Below are 27,309 nucleotides of genomic sequence, written 5' to 3'. Positions count from 1 at the left end.
TCCAGTTCATCCCAAAGGTGTTGAGGTCAGGGCTCTGTGTGGGCCAGTCAAGTTCTTCCACACCAAACTCATCCAACCATGTCTTTATGGAGCTTTGCTTTGTGCACTGGGGCACAGTCATGCTGGAATAGAAAAGGGCCTTCAACAAACTGTTGCCACAGAGTTGGAAGCATAGCATTGTCCAAAATGTCTTGGTAGGCTGAAGCATTAAGATTTCCCTTCATTGGAAGTCAGGGGCCGAGCCCAAACCCCTGAAGAAGAGCCCCATACCACACATGAATTCAATAATAACAAGGTTTGTCCCAGTACTTTTGTCTATATAGTGTAATTCTGTTACCTGCCATCAGTGTCAGTGTTATATATGGATTATTAGGGCTGCTCGCTTGGAACTCTGCAATTATTTCTTATGTGTGCATGTTATTTTTCTGTTTTTTGGGCTACCTCCACTTTAAACAGGTCAGCATGAGCTTAAGATACACGCTCACAAACTCATGATCTTTGAGTGATAGTAAGTTGTCTTTTTTAGAATAACCTTTTCAATATAAAGATTGCTGTTTAAAAAATAAATAAATAAATCCTCCAGATTAGATGCCGTTATGAGTCTTTGATGCTCTGGAACACTTAAATGAAGTTAAATGAAGTTGACCACATCACTGGGAAGACTGAAGGTTTTCTTAAATCTGCAGGCACTCATAATAATAATTATAATATACCAAAAACTTTAACATTTATATTGAACAGCCACATTCAAATCTAAAAGATGCTTTGGAGCTCAGTTCCTGTCTCCACTCTACTTTCTACTTTCCTGCTGAAGTCTATGGGCAATCAATGGATCTCTGCCAGCTCCAAGTCTCTGTCCTCTGACCGTCCTGGAGGTAAACATTTTCCAGTAGTGATGAAAGTCATTATCTTCAAGGTAAGACACTTATGTGTGTAAATATGGATAAGTTTTTTGTTTGTTTGTTTGTTTGTTTGCTTGCTTGTTTTTTTGCTGTGTGGATGTTTATTATTCACTGGGCATTCACAATTTCCAATTTCAAATTAAAATTTGCCTACTTTATTTGTTGTTAAGAAGGACCACTATCCAAACTGCCTATAATTAAGCTATGCATGAGTGCACGTGCAAGGTAGTAGACCTTATAAGGACTGCATGTTCATCTGCCACAGTAAATATGCACAGTGCCTGTGTGTCTGTGGCATGTTTGCATGTGAGGTTATGTATTCGTGAGTTTCTCTGCAGACTCTCCAACATGTGCTGTCATTGAGAAACACACTGAGAGGATTTACTAAACTTAGCTCTTACTCCTGAGACACAGACACCCGCTGTGCTCTCTGCGGCTTTGTGCAGGACACCTTTTAAGCCCAGCCAATTAAACAATGAGTTGCTCAGTAGTCTGTCCCTGCAATTTGCAAACTGAATTGCCAGAAAAAAGCAACTGGTGATTATATTCATACTAAACAAAATAACAGAGCAAATACAGGAGTCAAGAAAATCTAGAAAACACATTAGACCACAACTATGAATGCATTAGTGACTCTGCTGTCTCTACTGCACGTCTAAAGATCATAGACAGAACCATGTGAGTAAGCACATGCAAACCTTAGTAAATGATTGTAAATGCAACCACATTCACACCCCTTTGAGCTGAGCTGGGGCCTTGATGTTTAGCACTTGCAGAGGTCTCCATCTTATTGCATGATGTCATGATGCTAAAAATGGGGTGAAAGTCTGCTAATCTATTACTCTTTAACTGAGAGAACACCACACCCACACCTGAGAGGAGGTACTGACCTCTCATCTCAAATCCTCATCCCTCTGTGTGTGCATCAGTGTGTGCTCACTGCATGTGCAGGGTGCTTGTATAGGTTGCGAGGGGGAGGCACGAGAGGAGGAGGAACCTGCTGCAACAGCCGTATGATTTCTCTGCAAAAAACTCTGCTTTAATGCCATGCACATTTGAAGTAAATTAAGAACTACACCAGCCAGGAAAGCCCACAAATTTAAAGAAGACAAGACTTTCAGAGGTGAGCACTTTTCATTTAAAGCTCCTGGAGGTGGATAATTACACTATCCTATCCGTATGAGCTGTGCACAGATGTGCGTGCATGTGCTTCACAAACAGGTAATTACAAGTCATTTAAAAGGAAAGGAGATCTATTCTGTGTGAGATACAAATGAGTTCTTACAGGGCAAATCAGGGTTCATCTTCTTTAGTGCCATTCAGCATCAACATGCTGAATGGCACTCCTTGTACTGAAGATGGTTGCTAGGTTCGACAAATACTGAGTAATATGTGGCTATTAGAGTAAGAGTGTATTTAGTGCCGTCACCCAATTAAGCATATGATTGTGAATGTGATGGTTGTGCTGTGTTTGGTTGAGTGAGTCACTCACAGGTCAACCCAGGATACTGGCAAAACGCCTACCTGTGAAAACCATTAGTGAATCTTTAAATGAGCTGGTATAGTCCTCATCCACCTAAAATGCTAGAAACACATAAACTGTTAGTGAATTAAAAGATTAATGACTACATCTCGGGACAGAAACAAGTCAACTCTTGCATTTTGGATGTGACAGTTTCTTAAAGCGATGCAGAAATGCTGGCTTTGGGCCACATGTGCATCGTCAGAGATGTGGCATTCTGTTAGATTCATCCCCACCCAATGCTGTTAGAGGATAAAGTTCAAACGAATTGCCTGAAGGGTCACACTGTAAATTAACTAGATGGGTTGCGCATCAGACAGTTTCTTCTTTTTGTGCATTTTGTTAGGGAGCAGGACCACAGACACTATCACATCTTTCCGCATAATAGTATGTAGTGCACTCATACCAAAGGGTTAAATCTCTACTTATTGCATAGAATCTCTAGAGAACATAGTAGACACATGTAGCATCAACAATGTTTTCATCACGCTTAGTTTTTGAGGCCGATGCCGATGCCAAGATTAGGCAGAATGTGCAGTATACATATGTTTTTTGTGGAAAGATAATGTAACAGAGGCAAGATATTTTGTAGTTTAACGATAAATCTTACTGTCCAAAATGACATTACAGTACAGTGAAATAGTAGACTTCATCGGGAATTTAATATTTATAAATTAATTAAGGCAAACATATTTTTCCATTAAAAGGGAGAGAGAGAGAGAGAGAGAGAGACGCTGCTACACAAAAATTAATCAAATCAAAAAAATCAAAAAAACAAATGATTTAGTGACAGTTAACATCATCATCATAAAACAACTTGAAAAACATATATGTGTGCACGTGTATGTGTGTGTGTGTGTGTGTGTGAGAGAGAGAGAGAGAGAGAGAGAGTGTAGTCTACTTTTACAAAATCAGAAGACAGTCCTGTAAATAATTTCTGTCGTCAAATGGCTTCTTACTCACTTTCAAGCATCTCTTCAGCGTGAGGCCCTGAGGGTTTGCTGGAGGCCCTGAATCGAGATATTCATGTTCCTCAACTAAAATGACAGATTGCCCCTGTTAGACAAAATGTCCACAAGTAACGAAAAGGTCATTTTAACCAATCTTAGATAGTATTTGTACATAATCATTATGTCTTGTTGACTGCAAATACTTAAAAAGCAAATTCCAGAGGGAGGTGGAGATGCAGCCATTTTCAGCCACTGAAGGGTAATGAGGTTGCATTACTGATTGGATTCACTGGACTAATTGAACGGTGCACACTTAGAACGGAGGCACACATCTCAGGGATTCTGTCCTCATCGTGAAGCTCTTTACAAACTTTAGAAACTCCAAATGAAACTTAGGTAAAAGCTGGGAGTCTAGTTAACAAGTTACGACATGTTAACAAGACTGGGAAGCTGTTGAAAGATGTATCTTTCTTTTCTGGTTGTCATTTTCACAGAGATGAAAAGTTGTATCGGTTTTCTCACCTAACCCCCAATGAGACAGCAAGAAACATCTAATCCTAGCCGCATAATTTTAGCTTTAATTTGACATAGACTTTGCAAAATGAGCCTGAGTTGAAAATGCATTTCCTTCTCAACTTCATTCTCAAGTGGAGGGCATGATGGCAGAGCAAGTCGAGAGGTGCTTATCCAATCTGAAATGTTTTAATTGTACATCTCCTGTGTAAGTAAGAGCAGTTAACTCTCATAATCAGGAGCTGGTGCTGAGCTCTGGCTCAGATCCAGCTGAAACTCTGCTCTTACAAGACAAGAAGATGTAATTAAAATCATCACTGAAACAGGATCATCAGCCATGAATCACGCCTCTATGATGCAAAAGAGGCTTGCATCATTAGCATGTTCACTCACTTTATATCACCACTGTGGTGCTTTTCTGCATGCACATTTTATGTATTTGTTATTTATATTCTTATTCATGCTTTCATTTACAGTCAAAACCCAATACACATTTCAAACGATTTTTCTAATATTAGCCGGAAATGTTTCTTAGTATTTAGTGAAAATTCTCTAATTTGTACATTTTAGCATTTGAATTTTTAGCTTTATATCTGATCTCCCCTCTTTAGAGAAAGACAGAACAGACATCTTCCAGCTTCATTCTTGAGTGTGTGTGCAATTGATTCACTGACTGACTGTGATTGATGGTTACACGTTTATCCTTTTTGCTTTCCAGAGGTATTCAGTGAGGTCGAGGTCTGCTGAGTGCAGAGAGAAAGCCATGCAAACACTCCTCGCTCTTCTTTGAACCTCAAAGAGGAGAAACACAGACTCACTTTATGTGATGATTATTGTCCTGCTGCCAAACCTCATTCACATATTTTCACAGAACATTGTTTAATGCACTGTTGCATTTACTTCCCTGCTGACATTAATTCTCTATAAAGTTTAAAGTGGATGACATGTCTTCAGCAGTTAAAGTTAGATACAGTTAAGCAGATGCTAAATGTTTAGACTTTTATTGTTGTTTGCCTGAGAATCAGTTTATCAGCGACGCTACTGGTTTGCATCCGTGATTTTTTGACGTGATGGCTTGTTCTTTCAGATGAAAAATTTCCAGACAAAAATCAAAACTCAAATATAAATCATTACTCCTGTCTAGTCCTGTTAAAGACTAAAATATATCTTTTTTACCAATTGAGACAAGTGGGCTGTTTTATAGAAATAACTGTCAAGAGGACTGCCTAGTGCAGAATAAATAGGCTCCAAGTAAAAGTAAAAAATCATGAAACAATTCAATTTGAAATTTTCTCACCTCATTTGCATTTTCTTTGGAATTTTCATGATCTGAAGAAAAGTGATTATTTTACTGTTAAAAAGCGTTGAAGCATGAAGAATAATTAGTGTTTAGATTTAATTTTGTTGTCAAATTCAGTTGCCCCTATAGAAACTGCAGTTCATTAAAATTCTTTCACTAACGTCTTCACAGTTGCAGAGAAGACAGGATGATGAAAATTCTCATTGAAATAATGGCTATTTTACCGACTGACTGACTGGGTTATGGTATCCTCAGACTAAATCTGTGTGCAGTTAATGGACTTTCCACAGCAACACGTGTCTGTGTTATGTAACAGGGGTTAGAGCATGCTGGGAACTGTATTCTGTATAACTTGTGTTTACAGTTTGCAAAGAGTTTAATAGGATGTAAATGGTGCAAAGGGACAGTTCTTTGGGTGGTAATGATTCTGCAGCTGACATAAACTGAACATAAATGAATGCAAACTAAATTTTTAGATACTTTCATTAACAAAGCTTAAGGGCCATGCATGTTGCTTAGTAACAGAGAACATGAACTGACTGCTGTGGCCCTCTGGGTATGTTGGTTAGCTTAACTTCAGGTTAAGATTGATGACCTGTACATGTGGAAATGAATTTCCTGTAAGATAGAGAGAGTAGTTTAATAACTGGTTTCAGATTACGATTTTATTTATTTGTTTATGCTCATACCATCCCTTACTCTGACCACCGACTGTGTGGATCAAACTAGGAACTGTCAAGTAGTGGGATGCTTCATCCTGTTCCATAAGTAGTTTGTTGTTGGTTGTACCAAAGAACAAACACCTGTGCACCAGATGCATTATGTACTGCTCCTGCCTGAGATGTCCTGTCTCAGCATGAAAACTGTGATTGTCGGAACCTTTAGATTAAAAAAAGGCCCAGACAATCTGAATTGCTGGTGCATTAGTGGCAAACCATCCCCTTTTATTCTATTGTTATACCCAGTATTTTGTGTTATTGTGTGTTTTACTGTATTGAAGTATACCGGACTGCTATGACAACCTAATTTTAACCCTCGGACCGTCTATCTATCTATCAATGCAAAGGAAACATTCAGCTTCATCACACTTATTTACTGTAAGGCCATTTTTTTATTTGTAAGTCAAACATTTCTGTGCTAGAAATAAATTTGGTGAAAAACGTGACACGACAAGTCGATGACAGTGACAATGGGTGATCTTGTTACATTCTTCGATCTTCTTCATATATGAATGCCATGCAAGCATTTAGAGTAGGACAACATGAGGTGTCAACAGGACAGAGGAGACCAAAACACTTTGACATTCTCGTTGCATGTTATGCGTATAAGGTTGTCTGTTCATGCTTACCCTTTAATGCGTGGATGTAGGTTAATAGTAAGTCATGCACAAAGGTTTAAGTAGTGGCGTACGACAAACAAACTCCTTTTCTTTGTATTAAACCAATATATTGTTTGAGTTTTTGAATGATTTGATTTGATGCCACAAAGTGATCCACCATCAGTACCCGTCTGTGTCTTATGATTTGTGGAAATTTGTGTTCTAGTATATCACAGCTGTAGACGTGTTCTGTGAGTGCGTCTGATCCAGTGTGTATGTGTGCTGGATTAGCATGGCTCAGAACAGATTAGATAATTATAGACACCTGCTGTCTAAGCGTGGTGTGTGTTGTCAGGTGTTGCAGCATGAGGTCAGCTTGATGCTGAAGGGAGAAAAGGTGGAGCCAGGTGTGGAACTGCTTGGGCGAATGCTTTGCCATGTGCTCTTAGATTGTCTCTCTTCTCCCTGTCTGGGCTCTGAGAGCAGCTCGTTGATGGGAATCTTCACATGCACACTTCACGGATCTAAAGTGTCACCTACTCAACACACTCTACTTCTCACAGCAGCAATATCGTTGTGTAATATTCGACCCCACTGTAATCGGAAAGCTGGAATTCTCCTTTGATTCTGACCAAGCAATTCTCTGATTTTATTATTACTATTATTAACTATTATTATAATCAGCAAGATTTAAAGCCATAATAAGAGACCTTTTGAATGACCTACAAAACTGTCAGAATATTAAAATGGCTCCAATTCCATAACACACACCTTGGTAGTCATCTTGTCCACATAAAAAGAAAATCACCCCAACAGATGATTAACGAATGAATGCTGCCTTGGAAACACCATCACAATGGCTGCATGTACAATAGCCATGGCAATTTGTGAAGGTAAAAGAAGCCATGGCCACACACTCAGTGACTAAGCAGCACACAAACAGCTGCGTCTCAACAAATACCTCACATCAAAGTCTAACTCTGTGCTGTTGTTGCTATGCAAAGATGGCAAAGTGGCACAAGAAACATTCACGGTCAAATTACTATTACGGTGCAAACGACCAACTTCTAAAATCACAAAACATCTATATTTACCGTGATCTGCTTTTTATTTGCCTTCATCAAAAATATCCAGTCATCTCAAGTAATCCAGTGTTGGTTTAAGCTGTAGAACACAACTGACAGAATCATCTTGCATGCCAAAACCTCCAACAGAAATCTTACCCAAATACAAGCCATAATTGATGTCTGATTAAATACTCAAAAATGCACTGAGGAAACAGCTGCAGCCAGTTTTTCTTTTTAGCTCTCCTAATCAAATTTCACTCTGCTAAATGAGATCTCCTTGAAGCTTTTTGTTGCTGAATTTGGAAGTTATTATTTACTTTGAACTTCATGCTTAACAGTAATTGAGAACTTGACACTAACCATTGAATTTGTAAATTTATCTTAACAGGCTCACACATTTATGAAGTATACAAATAAAACTTTAGTAAAACCAATTTAACATTATAAATAATTCATTGCAAGAAGATTAGTTATGTTTAGAAGTAGTAGCAAGTCATTTTAAATTATCCACAGCAGCACAGATGAAGTGTGCTCACTTATTATCAGCCATTATGAAGTGTGTGACTTGGACTGATTAACAACAGGAAAGCCTCCATTTTATCCCTCAGTTGTTACTAAATTTATTAAACTGGTCAGCGTGAGCTGGTACAAGATATCTCACATCTCATAATGTCACTACTCTAGAAATTGGATGAAATGTTTTTGATATCTTTTTGAATGCCCAGCAGAAAAAACTATGCAGATTATAGTAGGACTGTTATTACTAAATCAGGACCTTCTGAGACTTGATCTCTTTGGACATCCAGAGCAATGTAAATAATTCCCTCTGAAAGGAGAGGTAAACAAATAAAGCTAAGCCAAAAAGAAAAAAAAAACAAGCAAGAAAGGATTTTCACTCCTTTGCTAATTTTAGCAGACTGACTCCACCCTTCATGTCTGGGAGACTCCTGTCACACCTCCAGGTTAGTCAGTTTACCTTTACGCACCTCTCTGCAGCTGAATGACCAAGCATCTGTGATTGTGGATATACATTGAGTGCTGAAGACGAAGGAATCTGCAGATTTTTAAGGGACCTTTTTGGATGTTTCAATTGGATTTCCTAATGCACAAGCCATGAATTTGTTATTTTTTTCTCTGACACCGATGGCTGTGTAGTAGCTCCCTACAAGTACAATTTTAATTGGAAGCTACGTTTAAAAAAAAAAAAAACAACAACAACAACAAAAAAAAAAAACAACGGGTAAGCATTATTAGTAGCACTTAGTGATGTGGTAGTAGTAGTTTTTGAGATGACTCCCAAAAGCACTGGCATTGAAGAGGTGCCATTAAAATGATGTTCATCCACTCCTGTTCAGATTTCCCTTGAGAGTGTAATGATGCATCAGTGATGGCTGTGGTCTGTGGACTGTTATCTAGAAATAACTGCAATAAAAGCAAAACTTCTGTCAGTTTTCCATCTGTAGCAACCCTGCTTATATGCTTTAACAGAGAAAGTAGATCATCCTCTGATTATTTTGTCATTGCTCTTCCAACAGGGTAAAAACAGTCTTGCACTAAAAAGAAATGCCCCACCTTTTCCCGTCTTTGGTACCAAACTGCCTAACATTGCTTACTCGTGAAAAGTAGTCTTGAATGATTTGACTGGAGTGTAATTATCTGTCAAAAAACAAAGATAAATTTCACGGGAACTGAGACGTTAGGGGTTTGAATTAGCAATCTCCTGCATAACAGTTGTCATGCAGGTGCTGGTGGCACCTTGACTTTTCCTGGGAAGCCCGTTTGCTGTTGCATAACTCAATCACTTGTGTCCTGCGGGTGCTAATTTTATCCTCTTTAAAAGGCTTAAGTCTCATTAATGCAAGAGCAAAGTGTATCAGACAGTCGTGATTGACTTGGCAGTTGTTCTGTCCTCACCTTATATGCTTCCTTTCACATCATGTACAAAAAGGCATTCAAATACTGAATTATCAAATATGTTACTGAATGTGGGAAGAAGAGCACAAGGGAGGAGTATTTTTCTATACTGTCTATAATTAAAGCTTTTTCTTCACTCTGCACTGTGAATTGCTTTTTCTGGAAGAAGCTTTCCACTTAATCCACAACCACCGCCAAGAGAAACTTTTCTGTTACATTTGCTGCCATCATTATTATTCCAGGTGTTAAAGTCATGAAAGTCCAGAGAGTCAAAATGACACGGGCATTCGCCGTTACATAACTGTGCACGTCTGTGCTCTACAGAGGATTTAAAGGTTGCCCAGGGAAGAGCTGATCTTTAAGTCAAAGAGGCTTTACACCAAACCACAACAAACTTGAGATACTTGTTGCTTTGGTCACATGATGAAGCAGTAAGATGAAGGAATGAATTGTAGGATGGACAGGATGATCATCTGAAATTAAAGTCTCAAAACTTCCTTTAAAAATTTTCTCTTTTATTCAGTGCAAAAATAGAATATCTCATATCATAAATTACCTGGAATAGACACCCTACAGAAGAAGCAGCAGCAGTAGCAGATGGAAGGATGTGACTAACAGCTGGTGTTCTGTTTCTTCAAATGTAAAAGTGGAATCATTTGTTTAAAATGCAGATTATAAGTGGCCTCTTTATTGATTCTGTGCTAATTATTTGGAAATATCAGTCATTAATTAGAAAAGGGCATCTGCAATTTTTTCACAAATTTTCATGCATTAAGAATGCAGAATCAGTTGAGTTTAATCATGTGTGCATGAGGCCTCATTCATCACTTAATGATTCAATAACAGTTTTTCAAAAACACTAATCTTGTATGCAATATGATGACTGAATTGGGAATTCAGTCATCATTGTATGTTCTTCTAATCACCAAGAATAGATACCACTCTTTAGATGAACCATTCTTCCTTTTTTTTCTCAGTTTGGTGCAACCAGCACCCAATGTGTTACGCTTCTACTGTTGCCCTACTAAGGCTATAGACAGATATGTGTCTCCCTAGTACATATAGTGGAGTTACTCTGCTGGAGGCCATAATGTGTGGGTTCATGTTACCCACCAAGATTCCAGCCCTGTCTATGTATCTGCTCAGACCAACCAGTAAGAGCTGATCATTGTGATGACGAGAAAAATCCCTCACTGACAAAAATTACCAAAGCTGCATGCAGGAATGCACAACCAAGCTGAAAATACCGTTAATTTATGTTTACATGAGTATTTTGATTACCAAACCTGTCTGCAGCTCTACAACCAAAAACATATGGAAAATATGAGAAATTCATCATAGTGTGACTTAAAAATCTGTCAGTAATTAATACCTGCTGCTCATTCTTCTTTATTTATTTCAGTGCCAACAAAATGCAGAAGCAAGTGGAGGTCAGGATGGACGAGAGCCACCTGGAGAACAACGTGGACACTCCTGAGAGTGCATGCGGCAGTCTGTGCGATAAAATCATGAAGAACATGGTTCTCACTCTCACAATCCTTGGTAAGTTTTTCCTGGTTCCGGTCACTTCTATCCATTATATTCTCCTGTTTAGGGTCACGGGGGCCTGCAGTCTTTCCCAGGATGCATTTCACAAAAAAAGCAGGGAATAAACTATACTGGATCCATTGAGGGGCGGCATGACGGTGCAGTGGTTAGCACTGTCGCCTCATAGCAAGAGGGTCCCAGGTACTCCGGCTTCCTCCCACAACACCAAAAACATGCACATTAGGTTAATTGGCTACTCTAAATTGCCCCTAGGTGTGAGTGTGAGAGTGTGTGGTTGTCTGTCTTTGTGTGTTGGCCCTGTGATTGACTGGCGACCAGTCCAGGGTGAACCCCGCCTCTCGCCCGTAGTCAGCTGGGATAGGCTGCAGCTCCCTGCGACCCTGACGGATAAGCGGTATAGAAAATGGATGGATGGATGGATGGATCCATTGAGTCCATCACTGCACTTGCATACTCAGGCAGACAAACCAATTTACATGTTCAGGCAACTTGCTTTACCTGTAAGTCTTTGGAACATCAGGAGAAAATTCATACACATGGAAAACATACAAACCAGCCTTTCAAATACAGAACCTTCTTGTTGAGATGAAATGGTATCAATTAAAATGGCCCACAGCTTCTTTCTTGATGGTAAAATAGCAAGTATTCGAAAAGATTCCATGATCTTCTGTCTCTGGGGTCACAATGCCTTTAAACTGTAAAACACTGTATGTGACAAGTTACTTTTTTATGTTGCTTGAATGTACAAGAGACAACCTTAAAGAAGAAAAAGGTGTTGTTTTCAGCATTAGTTTTCATTGCAATTAGTTGTTGACAGATGTACAGAGTTATATCTGATGTCATGTTATTATCTGCTGTGAAGTGAAACATAAGTGACCTGATCAAAGTTGTACACACACGTATGGAATTATCACAGCACGTACTGGCAACACCAGATAACCTTCAGATGACAGGCTGTTATGCTAATTAATGAGAAAAAAACCTCACAGATGTTGGTATATTCACAGTTAGACTCAATCACCCGGCTTTGTGTTTTATTTATGTTTTCTCACCATTTCAGGTGTTTTTCTGGGTTCCATTGCTGGAATGCTGCTGCGGCACATATCGCCTCTCCATCCTGATATTATTATGATCATTGCCTTCCCTGGGGAGATCCTAATGAGGATGCTGAAGATGCTTATTTTGCCTCTTGTTGTTTCCAGTCTGGTCACAGGTGGGTGAGTTACAGTAGCTGCTGCTAATGTTCTGCTCAATTTGTTGACTACTGTCCTGAAATGAGGAAGCATGGAGGGGCTTATTGTTTCCTGGGAGTTGAGCTGCAACAGGAAAGGTGAGAGTGGGCAGGTTTTTTCAGGCTTTATGTGCTTACACAAGACCTGTGTGGAGGATGTGAGGCACACAGATACAGATATGCAGCTGGGATTGTTTGGGAAAAGTTAAAATTGTGCTACGGTTGAAAAACTAAAACTAGGACTACGAAATCTGTCGACAAATACTAAATTCACATGGCTGCATAAGGTTATCCATATCGCTAGCTGTGTGAAATACCACAACTGCACAAATCAAGTCACGCTTAAGATACTGTACTTTAGTCCCAGTCAGCCCAAAAACACAGTTTCACTCACTTGCTGTCATGCTTAAAAAATTGAATTCCAAAAATATGTCCATTTGTCCAGCTAAGGGCAAATGTGTAATCAAGTTTCTGACTGAGCCATCGCCCTTCAGGAGCAATTCATGTGACATTCCTGAGTACAGAGTTTCTTTTTCTTTTTTTCTAAATATTTGCACAATATGTCTACAGCACCAGTAGCACTTTTTATATGTGGAGGCTTCACAGTTCAAATGTTGTAAGCTGGTCTGACTGGGAGGACATTAGCACTTGAATGATGAGAGGACTTTATCTTTACTTAACTGCAACATTTTGGTGTTTATTACATAATGAAGAGGTCATTTGCAATTGAAAAATGCATTCATTGACAAAATCAAACTGAAATCTGTCCAGGCAACAACATGCACTATATTATAGGCTTTTAATATTGAACACTTACTTTAGTTTCCTATGCCAACAGGACTGGCCGGTTTGGATGCCAAATCCAGTGGCCGCTTAGGCACCAGGGCCATGGTGTACTACATGTCAACAACGGTGATCGCAGCAGTACTCGGAGTGGTCCTGGTGCTGCTCATCCATCCCGGGAACCCCAAGCTTAGGGCTAATCTCGGGCAGGGAAAGAAGAATGATGAGGTGTCCAGCGTAGATGCTTTTTTCGATCTCATCAGGAATCTTTTCCCAGAGAACTTGGTGCAGGCGTGCTTTCAGCAGGTAGGTGTCTCACATGCTTTCACACACCATAAGAAGTCTGATTCATAGTTCAGTTGCTCCAACTGTTTGTTATTTTCTTTGCTTCGTGTCCAGATCCAGACAGTAACCACAAAAGTGCAAGTGCCCACTAACAGAACCAAAGCACCTCCGCAATTCACAGTCAAAAGGTCGCTTCAGTTCAAGAGTGGGATGAATGTCCTGGGTAGGTGAAAAGTTTGAAACACACCCACTGCAGTTGTTAAAGAAAAAGTCCTTTTTTCATTTTTAGTTATATAATGAAAAAAAGATAAGTCAGATAAGTCATACCACCCCCAGTGGTGCAGAATTAATGATCTGGATCCAGATCTGTTTCAAAATGTAGTGACAGACAGTCCTGGCATACATGTGCCAGGAGAGAAAATTCAGCATTTCATAAGAAAAATGCTTAAAAATACCTCACTTTGTTTTGACTGTCCTGACTGTATCCAAATCAAAGCTAAATTTGTTCAGATTTTGAGATGGTCTGCTAAATGGCAAGAAAAAAAGACAGAGCTAGAGTGGGTGTATGAACTCAATATCCATTTTTACATCTCACAATATTATTATCTTTTGTTATGTTATATTGTTATATATCCAAAAATGTGCACTTTCATAGGTGATTATCCTTCATTCTGTGATATTAATTTCCTATGAGACAGGTTCATCCCATTTAGTGTTACTGCATCCTGTGTTTGCAGGTTTGATTGGATTCTTTGTCGCCTTTGGAGTTATTATGGGGAAAATGGGAGAAAAGGCCAAACTGATGCTGGAATTTTTCAATGTCCTGAATGAGATTGTTATGAGGCTTGTTGGTGCAATTATGTGGTAAGTGCTGTCCAAACCATCCCCTTTTGCTCTCCACAATGGCATTGATGAGTATCTATAACTCCATAACTTGTACTACATTTTGATATATTCATAACACTAATTACATACCTGCAGACATCAAATTAAAAAAGTAATTCCCATCACAAACATATTCTGTGCCTGTGCTCAGGTATTCTCCTGTTGGTATTGCCTGCCTCATCTGTGGAAAGATCATCTCCATTGCTGACTTGGAGGTAGTTGCGCGGCAGCTTGGGATGTATATGATCACTGTGATAGTGGGTCTCATCATCCATGGAGGCATCTTCCTGCCGCTGATATATTTTGTGATAGTAAAGGAAAATCCCTTCAAGTTCTTCATGGGAATATTCCAAGCTTGGGTCACAGCACTTGGAACAGCATCCAGGTATGAGGGATTTCTACCTTTGTTCCTGTTGGATATTCTAGGATTCAGACTGTGTGACCCTGACTGTGTTCAAATCAGGTTTTCTCTCCAGTGAGCTGCATGTTTTTAAGCATACTCAGATTCCCTTTTTCATCCTTTACTTCAAATAGTAAAAATAAAGTAGTCTTGCAAACGGTGGCTTCTCGCTTTGCCTCTACGTGGGATAGATTCCCTTTACTTGATGTTTTATTAATGACATGGATGCAGCATTTTCCCTGCTGAGGTGACCTCCGTTCTCTCATGCTTTGGCCTGCTCACTGTTCCACCCTCAACAAGAAACACTTATTAATTAACAGACAAAAAAAAAAAAAAAAAAGAGACAAAACACCACTGAGTCACAACTGCTGTTTTTAGCACTGAATTTCAACTTGTAGAATTTTGTTTCCTTGGTGAAGTTAAACTCTTGAAAGCCTGTATTAGTCTATTTTATGTAATAGATCAACATAGTTTAGAATGGATTTATTTCAGCATGAGTAGAAGAAGTGTAATTAAGTTTCACAAGTGTGACCCCTTCAGATTAATTCTCAGCAGTCTATAATTTGTGGTGGAGTTTTTTAATTCTGCCAGTCTGGGTGATGGGTTTACGAACTATTCCTGACTGTAATAGCAAAGCATTTCTTCCTGTTTGCCTTGCTGCAGCGCCGGTACCTTGCCTGTCACATTCCGATGCTTAGAGGAGAACCTGGGCATCGACAAGCGAGTAACACGTTTTGTCCTCCCAGTGGGTGCCACCATTAACATGGACGGCACGGCACTTTATGAGGCTGTGGCTGCCATCTTCATCGCTCAGATGAATGGGATTGTGCTCGACTGGGGTCAGATTGTTACTGTCAGGTGAGAATGTGGCTACAGAAAGATGTCACATGGCGTATATCACATACACGTCACACAACATTTTAGCAATAAATTAGTCATATTCTGCTCAATATGCACTTAATTTAAATGAAATCCTATCCAGTAGTTCTGGAATTACAGTGAGGTTGTGGATGATTCTGACGTTCAGTTTAATTAAGATGATTTTAAACTTTGTTGTAGTCTCATACACTCCCTAATTGGATTGATTTGTGATTTTAAATATTTAATTTATGGTCATTCCATTTTTGTTAGAAATAGAGTGGCTGAATATTAAAAGTGAATAGCGTCAGTGGTAATATTTGAGCCTTACAGCCTGCTGTTTGTCCTCCTGCTGAGAATGGAACTTGTCTCCTATTCAGTATGACAGCCACCCTGGCCAGTGTGGGAGCAGCCAGCATCCCCAGTGCTGGACTGGTGACCATGCTTTTGATCCTCACGGCGGTGGGGCTGCCCACTCAGGACATCAGCCTCCTGGTCGCTGTCGACTGGCTGCTGTAAGTTTAACATCAACACAACCTACAGAAAACATGCAAAGGCATCCTCTTCCTTCACTCTGTGTTGTCATCTCAACAAAGCATTACTCTGCCAGTCAAATTTCTTCAAATTTTCCATCAATCCAGTCAACTTCCCAAAAAAAGCATTCACTTTTCTTCACTGTAAAGCTATTGCTTGTGAGGGTGTACTTTCTGTTGCACTTACACAGTGATTTAAGTGGCATTATGATTCAACCCAACGCACTATTAACATCCTTTTTCTTACACTTGTTTATTTAATTTAAGTGTGTGTGTGTGTGTGTGTGTGTGTGTGTGCTTTCAGTATGTTTGTTTTGTTGTTTTGATTTTCAATTCTTTCCACAGCAGCACTTGTACACACCTGTACAGTGTGGAGCTAAACCACATACTGGCATAAGTACAGTAGCATCAAAACAGATGTTCGACTTCAATATGAATGTACAGGTTTATGTGAGTGTGTCTCATTACACAATGAGCACTGAGCATGTTCTCTAACGTATGTTTTGGGGAGTGTAAACAACTTTGGCTGTCAGACTTTGATAAATGTTGAAGTAGAGTTCTGCTCCCCATATTCCCACTCGCTGACTCACTGTTAATAATTAACATAACCACAGTAGATACTGTCTGCAAAAAGACAAAAACATGATGCCATGTTTTTCCTCTGTTGGCAACAATGTGGATATTACTCAGCTGGGAACAAACTGCTCTTGGTCTTGTTTACCCAAGTGCTAAATGATTCACATGTGGATTCACACGTGGAAACCTTTTTTATACATTTTTACCAAATCAGTTAATAGTGAATAATGCATTTACTTGACATAGTAATCCCCTTCTTTCTGTGTCCTGAGTAGCCATATGTCACAATGTACCTTTTTGCTGTACGTTGTGTTTTCCTAAAAAAATATTTGTCTTTTCTGTTACTCACGGCTTAAAATCCAAAAATTAAAAACAAAAACAATTCAAAGAAAAACAAAAAGGAAGGGCACTTTTGTTTTGTGTTTTCTATTTTTCTTTCCTTAATTGTCTTCTTGCATCTTTCCTGTGACTTTCTTCCTCAACATGCAGGGATCGTTTCCGCACATCAGTTAACGTGGTCGGGGACTCGTATGGAGCAGGTATCGTGTACCACCTTTCCAAACACGAGCTGGACTCTTTTGACTCCCAACAGGCCCGGATGGAGGACTTTGAGATGGCAAGGAATCAATCCTTCTTTGAAAATAACACCAACCAGAATGTGTATGCTCACCACAACTCAATCTTGATAGACGACTGCAAGGTACATTTCACATTAACAGACATAGAGACTTGTATGTAGAGAATCCTCCCCAGCTCTGTGTCTGTGTCTTCTTGTCTGTGGTTGTGTTTGTTTTCTATGTGACTTCTTATATTGATGTATTTGTGTCTGTGTGAATAGTAAATGTCACATTTTCATTGAAGAAAATGTTTTTCTTCAGGAAGGTAAATAAATATTCCTATATTTATTTATTCACCTATTAATCAAATGAAAAAGCAGTTTTTGTGATACCAGGTCCGTAAAATCAAAGCATGTTCCTTTTTTATAAAATACTTTTTTTTTTTTTATCATCCTCACAAACTCTGTCTTACTCTCACTGAATCTAAATGAAAGTGTTTCTTTTTAAGCATCAACCTTTCCTCATGCGTTGTCTTGTACCTAATTATATTTGACTTGTATTTTGTTGTGGTATGTCTTGATTTAATTAAGAAATTGTTTTTTCTTTTGTCTACTTAATTGGACATGTATTTATGGCAGCCCTGACCAAATTACAGTTTTCAATCATTGGCCATCTTTTGAAAGAGCTAGTGGTATACATAAAGACTGCTGTTTCACCATGTTTCACCCAGAATGAACTGCCTATCAAAGATCCTCTCCTTTCAATATTGTAGTTAGTCTTCTGAAAAAAACAGGGGCAAAGTTGTTGTTGTTAGAGAAGTTCACACATACAGTGTTGGTAAAATAATTTTGTTTGTCTGTACGTTGCAACTTTGTGTCCGATGATAAAGTTGCATTCTGATTATTTCAGTATTGTAATTCGGTTGGGCAGAGAATCCATAAAATACATGGCCAACTCTGATAAACTCTAATTGTCCTTGCTTTGATATTATCTTGTAACTGCAAATCACACTACACTGTAAAGAGCATCACTGTATAACTGTATCAGTGTATGAGATGACATGCATTTCAGTGTTGGGGATTCACATATTAATTCTGCCCTTAAATCAATGGCCTGAATGTAATGAAGCAATGGCTTCTCTGCTCCCAACCGCTGATGAAGTATAATGACGGTGCCTTGGCCCCATAGTTAGATGTTCTTGATAACTGCTTACAGGTCACCATGGGCAAAAATGGCAAGACTGCAGAGTTCTCTCTTGTTGAGGAGGAACCATGGAAATGCGAGTAAAGCAGATCCAGATGCTGCTGCGCCTTACCCTGAGTTCCAACGCTTTTTATGTTTTACCAATGCAATTATAAGAAAAAACAAAAAAATAACATACAAAAAGAAAAAAAAGAATGTTAGCAGAGTCATCCGTACCGCGAAAACAAACAGTCGTCCAGTCTTTCAGTTACCCATCCGGGTAGCTACCGGAGTAAAGATGATTGAGATGATTCACCAACTTTGGTCCAACTAGACACAAAGTATAATGAACTGGTGCATTTCATGCACTTTGTACAGAAGAATAAATCATTGGTTGACAACACTCAGGGCCTTACTTGGTGCTGCTGCAAGCTTCCTGTTCTGTCAACAAAAGAATTCTTCTACTGTGTGCAACATCTCCTTTTTCTTTTGTATTGAAGCATTGTAGAAGATTGTAGCTTAAAGGGCAGAGAGGTGAGGGGTGGATCATGGCCTTGCCAGTTAAATTTAGTACGAGAATCATTTGAGAGATAACATAATAGTTGGTGTGAATTGACTCAGAACAAATTAACAAAATAAGGTGATCAGAATTTGACAGATAAACTGAATAGCAGTCATTATCAGTGCTGTGTGTATTTGTGATTTCTGACACTCTCTGTATTTCTATAAAACATCTAAATACCATAGATTTCAAACAACACAAACTGTATTTGTGAAAAGAGAACATAAACTCAATGAAGCAACATTTTGTGTAGCATTATGACGTAGGTGGTTAAACACTGCATTACCTTTGACTGTTTGACTTATGGGATTACTCCCTGATGTCGCACACATGGTCAAGCCTAAGAAGCAAAGCTTAGGACTTAGACCATAAGAAGGGAGCATGTGTCCTCTAAATGTGGCAACAAACAGCACAGAATGTGTTGTAGAGAGCTGTAAAGCAGAAAATAGTTAGTCTTTTATTTGTTACTTTTTGTATATATGTTCTGAGTGAAGCAATAGGATTCAGTTTGTAGTCTAAAAGTATGCCTGTGTACTGCAGTTTATGCATGTTCATGTGTGCTGAGAACAAGAGAGATTAACAAGGAAAGAGAGTCGGATGGTCGAGCAGAGAAGAAACCAAAAAGTTGTGGGGCAGTTGAGGGGTCGGGGGTGGGTTGGGGGTGGTGGGGGTGTTAAACTCTCAGGAGGCCAGTGCATTGCTGTTTTGTTTCAAACTGTTTATTTCTTTGCTATATGACAACCTTGCCTTGACAATGTCAACTGCAGAGTGCAGTCAATGTGATGACTAACACATTTCAGGATAAAAACTACCACTAAACAGTAGAATATTGGTATATTTTAGTAGAAGAAGTAAAGTTTTCCACCTTCCAGCTTCGCTACAATCAGACAGCTGGGCCTTCCTGTAATCACACGTGGAGTTAATTAGCTACGGCCACGTCTGTTTAGCAAGTGCACACGGAATTCTGCCTCCAGCACTCGTAGAAATCTGAAGCTGTAACAACAAGGTCACTGAATGTTGGCAGAATATCTACATATTTTTTGAATTCAACTCTGTGTAGTAACTCTGTTCAAACCTCGGTGAAAATGGATTGATTTATTTCTCTTTCCGCATAAGCAACAGCTTATATTCATTTTTAAAGTGCCTCTTTGCACTTTGTGTATATACTCTCTTTAGATAGTGTATAAATCAAATGTATAGATTTTGACCTTTTATGTAATCTACCAGAATTGTTTTTGCTATGCTAAAGGTTTCTATAAAGGCTATAACTATAAATATATATGTAACAATATTAGTTCAATTTTCCTTTTATGGGCCACTTGTTTCAATAGGTTGTGAATTTAGGATTATTTATTTACAAACAATGCATTCATCTTTTCCATTTTTAAGAGAAACTGCTGCTCTCCCGATGGTTGTCACGGAAGAAAGCCCAATGTTTCGCACTTGTTTAATGAGTGAATGTCATTTATGAGCGTGTTAAAGGTCCGCTGTGTAAAGTTTAGTGGCACCTAGAGGCATGGTCACAGATTGCAACCATCTGAACGCCCCTCGTCTCACTTTGCCCGGCACTGGCTAAAAAAGTGCTAAAAAAGCAAAAAGCAGGAAAGGCCCTGTCTAGAGCCAGTGTTTGGTTTCTCCATTCTGGGTTACTGTAGGAACACAGTATGGGACATGGCAGTGGAAAAGGACCCATTATGGCCCATTTCTGCCCCTAAGTCCTGCACAGTAGACCTTTACAGAAGTTGTGTGTGCGTGGAATATTGGTGTTGGCAGCTACAATATGTCTACATATTGTGTGACTTCAGCAAGCCACCACGTGTTTGGCACAAGCAAAGACTTCCTTTAAAATGGAAGGGAGTCTTCCTCAGTTATTATCAGAATACCCTGATTTATGTGAAAAGCACACTATCCAATAATTCATTACATCAGTTTTCCACCTATTTCATTTGTTATTGGGCCTTGATCTGCATAGGAATATGTGCTTAGCCAAGTGTAGCAAGTGTTTTCTATGAACATATGAAATTGTACAATCTTTAGATAATAAAAACTTATATTTTCTATCTTTATTTTAATTATTTTTTTTGATTCCATGCACATACTGGTCCAAGAACGTGGTTGACGTTGTCCCTCTGTCTGACATTCATTACAATGCAAAACTCCTTTTGACTTTGACTGAGTAAATGCAGGCGGGATTAAAGTCACTTCTTCTAAATAAACTACAACAGTGCACAAAAAATATCTGTCAGACAAATGGACTGAAAGTCTGTAAATGTTTTAATACTTGTGTGTAAACATGAATGGAAACAAATAAATGTTTATTGATGAGCTGCCGTTGTGTTTATTTCTCACAGGGCGGATGTGATACAGCATATGAACATTCAGTAAGTGAATGTCACTTCAGCTGAAGTGCTGCATAGGTTGTCAAGAGAGGCTTCTCAGTTAGCGGGTTGAGCACTGTTCAGTACAGAGCTTCCACAATAAATGTGGGGAATACAGAGTGACTTAAAATAAGTTACAATCTACAACACAGTGTTGAATAATATTAGTGAATAGAGATTTAAAATAATATTACAACAAAGACACTTAAAAAGAAGAAATTCACCACACAGGACGTTTTTTGTCACTAACAGACCTGTTAGTTATGAAAATATAAATTATTTACAATGAAATGAAATAAGAAATAAAACACTGTAAAGACTTTTCGGCTCTGTTTGAAATAAACGACATTTGTGCATCTTACTTGGCCATTTTTGTATTACAGTTAATGTAAGAATTAATATGGCAATAAATACATTAGCCAAAATATTGGTGCAGTTCGAAAGTAAGTATGTGATGTGTTACGTGTTATGATAGAAAGCGTTTGAAAGTCAGATAGAAAAACCTGGCCATGATTCTTGTTCAGACTGGGCCCAGAGCTGTGAAACTTCACAGAAATCTTTAGCTCAACAGCCTCGACTGTTTTGTTCCTCTGATCAAATTCATCTGCTTCAGTCCGGTTCTGTGATGAGTTTCAAGCCTCCAGAGGGTCTCTTTCTGAACCTCAGTGTGATGAATAATTCCCTGGAAACTCATCCAGGGGAATGACTGTGTACTCTGCCACCTTTCCATTCTCCTTGGGCTTGTCTTTGTGCAGGAAAGTCTCCATCTCCAGCTCCCTCTGCTGGTTTGAGGAGTTAGTTTTGGTCTCTAGCTGGGTGGCTTGTTTTGGTCCCTTCCACCTGCGCAATCAAAAACCGTGACCATTTAATTCTATGTTCACAATAGTAAATAATATAAAAATATAAATAAAAATATCATTGTTTTTCTTATATTTAATTCTTACTTGTCTCTGGTAGCGATGGCAACACAGAGTATTACCAGTGCTGCGAGACCAACAACAAAACCAACGATGATAATCCAACCTGCGGATATGGCACAGTAGGTGTTAATGAGAGGGATTGTCTTAAACAGGAGATTATTCATGCAGAAATGTGATTTATTAAATGCTTTTTTGCCCTTTTTCTTTCTGGACTCACCTGGTGTACCGTGTTCTGCGTTCTGGGGTGACGAAGGCTGAAATTCTTGAACTAGGAACAGAAAACCATAATAAATAATAAGCACAATATAATAATGACTGAAGACACAACTGTTGGGGCAGATATAGTATATTCACCTTTATCTTGTGATGGAGCATTGAAAACCCCCATTCGGCTTTCAATGCGAATGTCACTCTCTAAGACTGATCCTGAGCCTTCATCAAACGGGAGTTTTGGTGCAGCGTCAGTTCCTGTGCTTGACGTAGCGGTCATACTGGAACTTGTAGTGAGGTACTGGGAAAGAATCCCTGCATCTCCAGACCCTTCATCAGTGTCCCTTGGCAACAGTATGGAGGCAGAGCTCTGATCATGTGAAACTTCCAGAGTTGTGGCTGCAAACTTTTTAACTTCAGGTTGGAGAAAGGACGTCGCGGTGTCCCCACTGCCACTGCCCTCGTTCATGTCACTCTCTTCGGACTTAGAGGATGGCTGCTGGGATGTTTGAATGGTCACATCTCTTTTGGGTGATTCAGTTGTGAAAGAGGTTAGAAAAACGTGATTGATGAGGTACCCGTCCGTTATGGCTTCTCTGTAAACCTCATCCTGGGTCATAGCTAGGACAAAGAAAAATGGAAAAATTCACAGGTCATCTTAAGTGTTTACCTACCAGCCCCGACATGACCAGAAAGGAAAGTTACCAAGCTTTCGTTCTGTATTACAAATCAACCACACAGGGCTTATGTACTTCGCCCTAAATTCTTGTATAAACTTGTGTTGTGGTCCCCTTTGATGAGGTGTGGTGAGAAGCAATAATAATTAACTTGGCTGACTAATCATGTATGAGTGGGCTAACAAAAGAGAGGCAGATCCATCAAAGCATAACTTTTGACACACCCACTACAAACAGAGTAAACCATGACTGTTCTTTTTCACTGTTTTAGTTGGAAGGAAGCCATTATCAGGCTTTTGTGCCATTAATGAGGCGGAAGCAATAAAGTAGGCAATGTGGTTTGTCATATAATTATTGCAACTATTCATTGTTTTCCAACTCCCTGCATAATCATATGTGATAATCATGTGTGTGTGTGTGTGTGTGTGCCTTTTTCATTTTAAAGTGAAGATTAGAGAATAGTCAAATCAATACAATTTTTTGTGGCGGAATTTCTTTCTTCTTCTTTATACCTTATTACTCACCCCGTGACCACTTGGAGGGGCCTGATGATTGGAAACCACTGACCCAAGCTAGCTAAGCAAACCTTTGTCCTTTTAAATTTGTAATACCCTGAAATTATCATAATAAGCAAAAATCTTTAAAATCTCATTTAAGTCAATAAAGGGTTAAAAGGGTACAATAAAAAGCCTAAGAATCAAGTCGCACATCTTTGCTTTCCATTTCTGCCCAGTCACGTTCAGCTCTGCTGTCCCTTATGAAGTTACCGTTTGCCCAAACTTGTGTAACAGCTCTTTGCTGATCTTGGGTTTCACCTTACTGAAGAAATGCGCATTAATGCACCTCCTGGAGCAGCTCAGGACATTTTACAATGATCTCTGTGTGTAATCTGAAGGTGCCAGTGAAACCTGCATGAAATAATACTCTTGTATTCCTACAGAGAGAGTTAGACCTGAAACATAAAGAGCATCTAAGGCGGAGAGGGAAAGTGCTGACTCACGGGGTAAGAAAAAGGACACCATGGGAATTATTGAAATTTCAGAAGTCTGTGCCAAAGAATTATTGCATTTGTTAGACTACAAAACCCATGACTGCGACCTCTTGACTCCAGAGGTTTCGCTTTGCCACTTTAATTTTCCATCAGTTTCATCTGTTTTTTGTTCTTAATTTTACAGTTTGGTCCTCAAAGACAACATCACTGCTAATACAGTCACACACATCTTCAGCTAAAATATAAAATGTTAGTTTATGAGAACTAAGAAAAAGGACTTTCACTTACTATGAATAGGTGTTGAGTGGACAACAGTAACAAGTCCGAGAATAACCCCAAAAAGAAAATTCATCATCTTCATTCCAGAAAGTTGTGATGGAGCCACAGACTGAAGTAGTTAACGGTTAGTGAACTAGAAGTATTTGGCACAGTGAACTGAATATGAAGCAGATGAATCATTTCGTTGCCTTTTATACATAGCGGCAGGTAGGTGTTACTTTAGTACTACAATAACAGGTGACACACAAAGACAGGGGGGTTGGTGCACCTGTGATCACACCCTCTTCCTTATACACTTTCTCACGCTTATCCTCCCTCTTCCTCAGACAGAACCCATAAACAACTAAGAAAATTAAAAAGACATTCCAGTAGTTTAGGAAGTTGATTGATTGATTTCTAGCTTCTTTTTGCTGGAAAAGGATGAGCAATAAGTTCCACTAATCATTCAGATCTGTCTAATGCAAAATCACGTTACAACAAACACCATCTATAAGGCTAAATGATATAAAGAAACCAACAAAGCTTCTGCCGCCATTTCATTTTGATTTATGCTGCAAAAGAATGTAAAATTACAGTTTTAAAATAAAATTACACTTGTAATATCTGACTGTTTGACATCTAATATGCCAAAACTGCTGGCAATTGGTTCAGCATGAAAGTAAGAAATGTATTTATGTACAATAGGCAAGTGTATATTCAGGGAATATACACCTCCAAATATACTTGACCTTGCATGACAGTCAGCAGCAAGATGTAAATACATGGATACGACTGCTGATAGAAGATAAACACAAAAACAAACAAAGAGAAACACTTGAATAAAAGCCATGTACTCCAGAGGAGAAAACTGAAAAAAGTGGATAAGAGAAGAAATTTATCAGTTCATGTCAGGTAAGACAGGTTAGAAACACACAAAATAAATGAATAAATGCAACAGTTTGTGATGAACTGTTCAACTAGCAGTTTATTCATGGGGAATATAGTGGCAGTTCTCTCCATGCTGTGTGAAATTGTATTCACGGAAGTAAAAAAAGAAAATAATGTTGGGAGACAGTTGGGGAAATGTGTTGGAAATGGCTCAACATGTCAGTCAGACACATGATGAATTATGTGCGGTTGTGGAGATGTATGAAACAACACTCCTTTTCTCATCAGAACTTCCTTATCATTTCTGTCTTCCACCCCTCCCACATCACGTAAGAAATATTTCAGCACATCAAGTATCTTCACTCTTGCTCTTTTTTCAAGACTACATAAATTTGGACTTCGACAGACCGATTTTGTCAAACTCATCTCAGTATCATCTCCCTGCAGGCAATGTGTACTGTATACACTGACTGTTGTGATTCGCTGTTATTTGACGGAAATTGATGCGTCACTGCAGAGCTTCAGTCTGCAGCAATTTGGCAAGATCATGAATTTGAGACAGTCGTCATGAATTACTCAGCATGTGTGGGTGAAGACATGTCCAGTCTTGCATTCCACACCCAGAAAAGGTTCATTTCTGTTACTGTTAAGAATGGAATTTTACAATGTATTAGCTATGATGCGGAACAGAAATAACCGCAAGACTCAAGCACAAATCTTGTGCTCACAAGCACGCAAGAGTGAGCTTTCTCTGGCTAGACACTGTTAGTGATTCACTTATCAAATTATTTTCCCGGTGTGGTTGTTTAGCGACTCTGTAGCCAACAGAGTAGGGTATACACAATATATTATTATGAGAAAAGTGAAATTCTATTAGGCAAATTATGGGGAGGTCAAGGACATTTTTGACAAAAGCTTTTTCATCAAACAATGTTAATATCGGTCAAACAGGTCAAGCATTTTAATTAAAACTAGGTAATACTGCCAATGTAATACCTGCATTGTCACAAAACATATATTTTTCTGATAGAAATTTTGGAGCAAGAGCAGTGGTGCAGTGCTTAGCACTGTTGCTTCACAACAAAAGGGTTCCAGGTTCAAATCCCGGTCTGAGCCCTTCTGTGCTGAGTTTGCTATGCCTGCGTGGATTTTCTCTGGGTACTCTGGCTTCCCCCCACAATCCCAACAACATGCACATTAGGTTAACTGGCTACTCTATATTGCTCCTAGGTGTGTGGTTGTCTGTCTTTGTGTGTCAGCCCTGCAACTGACTGGAAATCAGTTCAGTCTTGCTGTAGGGATAGACTCCAGACCCCCTGCGACCCTGACGGATAAGCAGTATAGGATGGATTTTGGAGCACTAAAAACAATATCTATAGTTTGAGGAAAAGGCTGAAACGTAACTATGAAGATCAGCTGTGTTTTATCATCATGCAAACTTAAATGTTGAATAATATGAAAATGAATCAATAATGACTCTTATTTTCTTATGAATGGATAAACACTTGTGAAGCAGCAGAACATGAGGTCTTTCAAGGTCATGTCAGCAGGGCGACAGCTACCATATTTCCATTTTAAAATCACAATGCAACTCAGGCCAGCGGCCTTTACATCACAGCACTCACATCCGTGACTGCCATGAATAATCCGGAGAAACAAGTCATAACTTTTACCACTTCTCTTCTACCACAGGCAAATATCCATTTCAAGGTGCACATTTCTGCATCAGATTCATGAAAACACCATGTTACCACACCTAATAGCAGTGTTCATTTGAGTACCATCATTTGAACTACTTGTGTGATAATCTATTGCTGTTGCTAGGCTACATGTGTTACTTTGCTTTTCTGTTGCCTACGCTGCTAATTCAGTTTGACAAAAGACTGGAGCATACCATTTAGTGTTCTGAATTTAAAGAGAATTCCAAGTTGACTGGATTTTGTCACAGCCAAGATAATACAATGTCGCTGACTTCTTGAGCCTTTGTAAACATACAGATCTGGAAACCAGTTTGAAACTAATTGTGCTAATTGTGATAAGGAAGCAGAACAAAACACAGAAGTTTTCTTTCCAGATTTGACTCTGCTTTTCTTATTTACAC

At 39.0% G+C, this 27,309-nt stretch overlaps 2 protein-coding genes across 3 annotated transcripts; one reads left to right on the top strand and one right to left on the bottom strand.

The window, feature by feature from the left end:
- The first annotated feature begins 1,873 nt into the window (after positions 1-1,873).
- LOC124062203 (excitatory amino acid transporter 2-like) lies at positions 1,874-19,489 on the top strand. 2 transcript variants are annotated; one of them, XM_046394812.1, is made up of 10 exons: positions 1,874-2,025; positions 10,889-11,028; positions 12,095-12,247; positions 13,104-13,354; positions 13,448-13,556; positions 14,071-14,197; positions 14,370-14,603; positions 15,282-15,476; positions 15,857-15,991; positions 17,075-19,489. In XM_046394812.1, exons 2-10 carry the CDS (start codon positions 10,899-10,901, stop codon positions 17,322-17,324), a joined length of 1,584 nt encoding a protein of 527 aa, XP_046250768.1. In that variant the 5' UTR covers positions 1,874-2,025; positions 10,889-10,898; the 3' UTR covers positions 17,325-19,489. The 2 variants fall into 2 exon arrangements, with proteins under 2 accessions (XP_046250768.1, XP_046250776.1); XM_046394820.1 differs by lacking the exon at positions 1,874-2,025 and having other exon boundaries at positions 17,075-17,285; positions 18,358-19,489.
- A 1,653-nt stretch (positions 19,490-21,142) lies between these two features.
- On the bottom strand, positions 21,143-24,517 carry LOC124062214. Its single transcript, XM_046394833.1, has 5 exons — positions 24,351-24,517; positions 22,539-23,015; positions 22,402-22,452; positions 22,209-22,287; positions 21,143-22,104 (listed from the first exon to the last, which is right to left on the bottom strand). The coding sequence occupies exons 1-5, from the start codon at positions 24,421-24,423 to the stop codon at positions 21,927-21,929; spliced, it is 858 nt and encodes a 285-aa protein (XP_046250789.1). The 5' UTR covers positions 24,424-24,517; the 3' UTR covers positions 21,143-21,926.
- Between the last annotated feature and the right edge of the window lie 2,792 nt (positions 24,518-27,309).

Source organism: Scatophagus argus, chromosome 1 (assembly GCF_020382885.2).
Source record: "Scatophagus argus isolate fScaArg1 chromosome 1, fScaArg1.pri, whole genome shotgun sequence".
Classification (NCBI taxonomy): Eukaryota; Metazoa; Chordata; class Actinopteri; family Scatophagidae; genus Scatophagus; species Scatophagus argus.
Note: the sequence above shows the minus strand (reverse complement) of the source record. Positions and strands in the feature narration are given on the sequence as shown.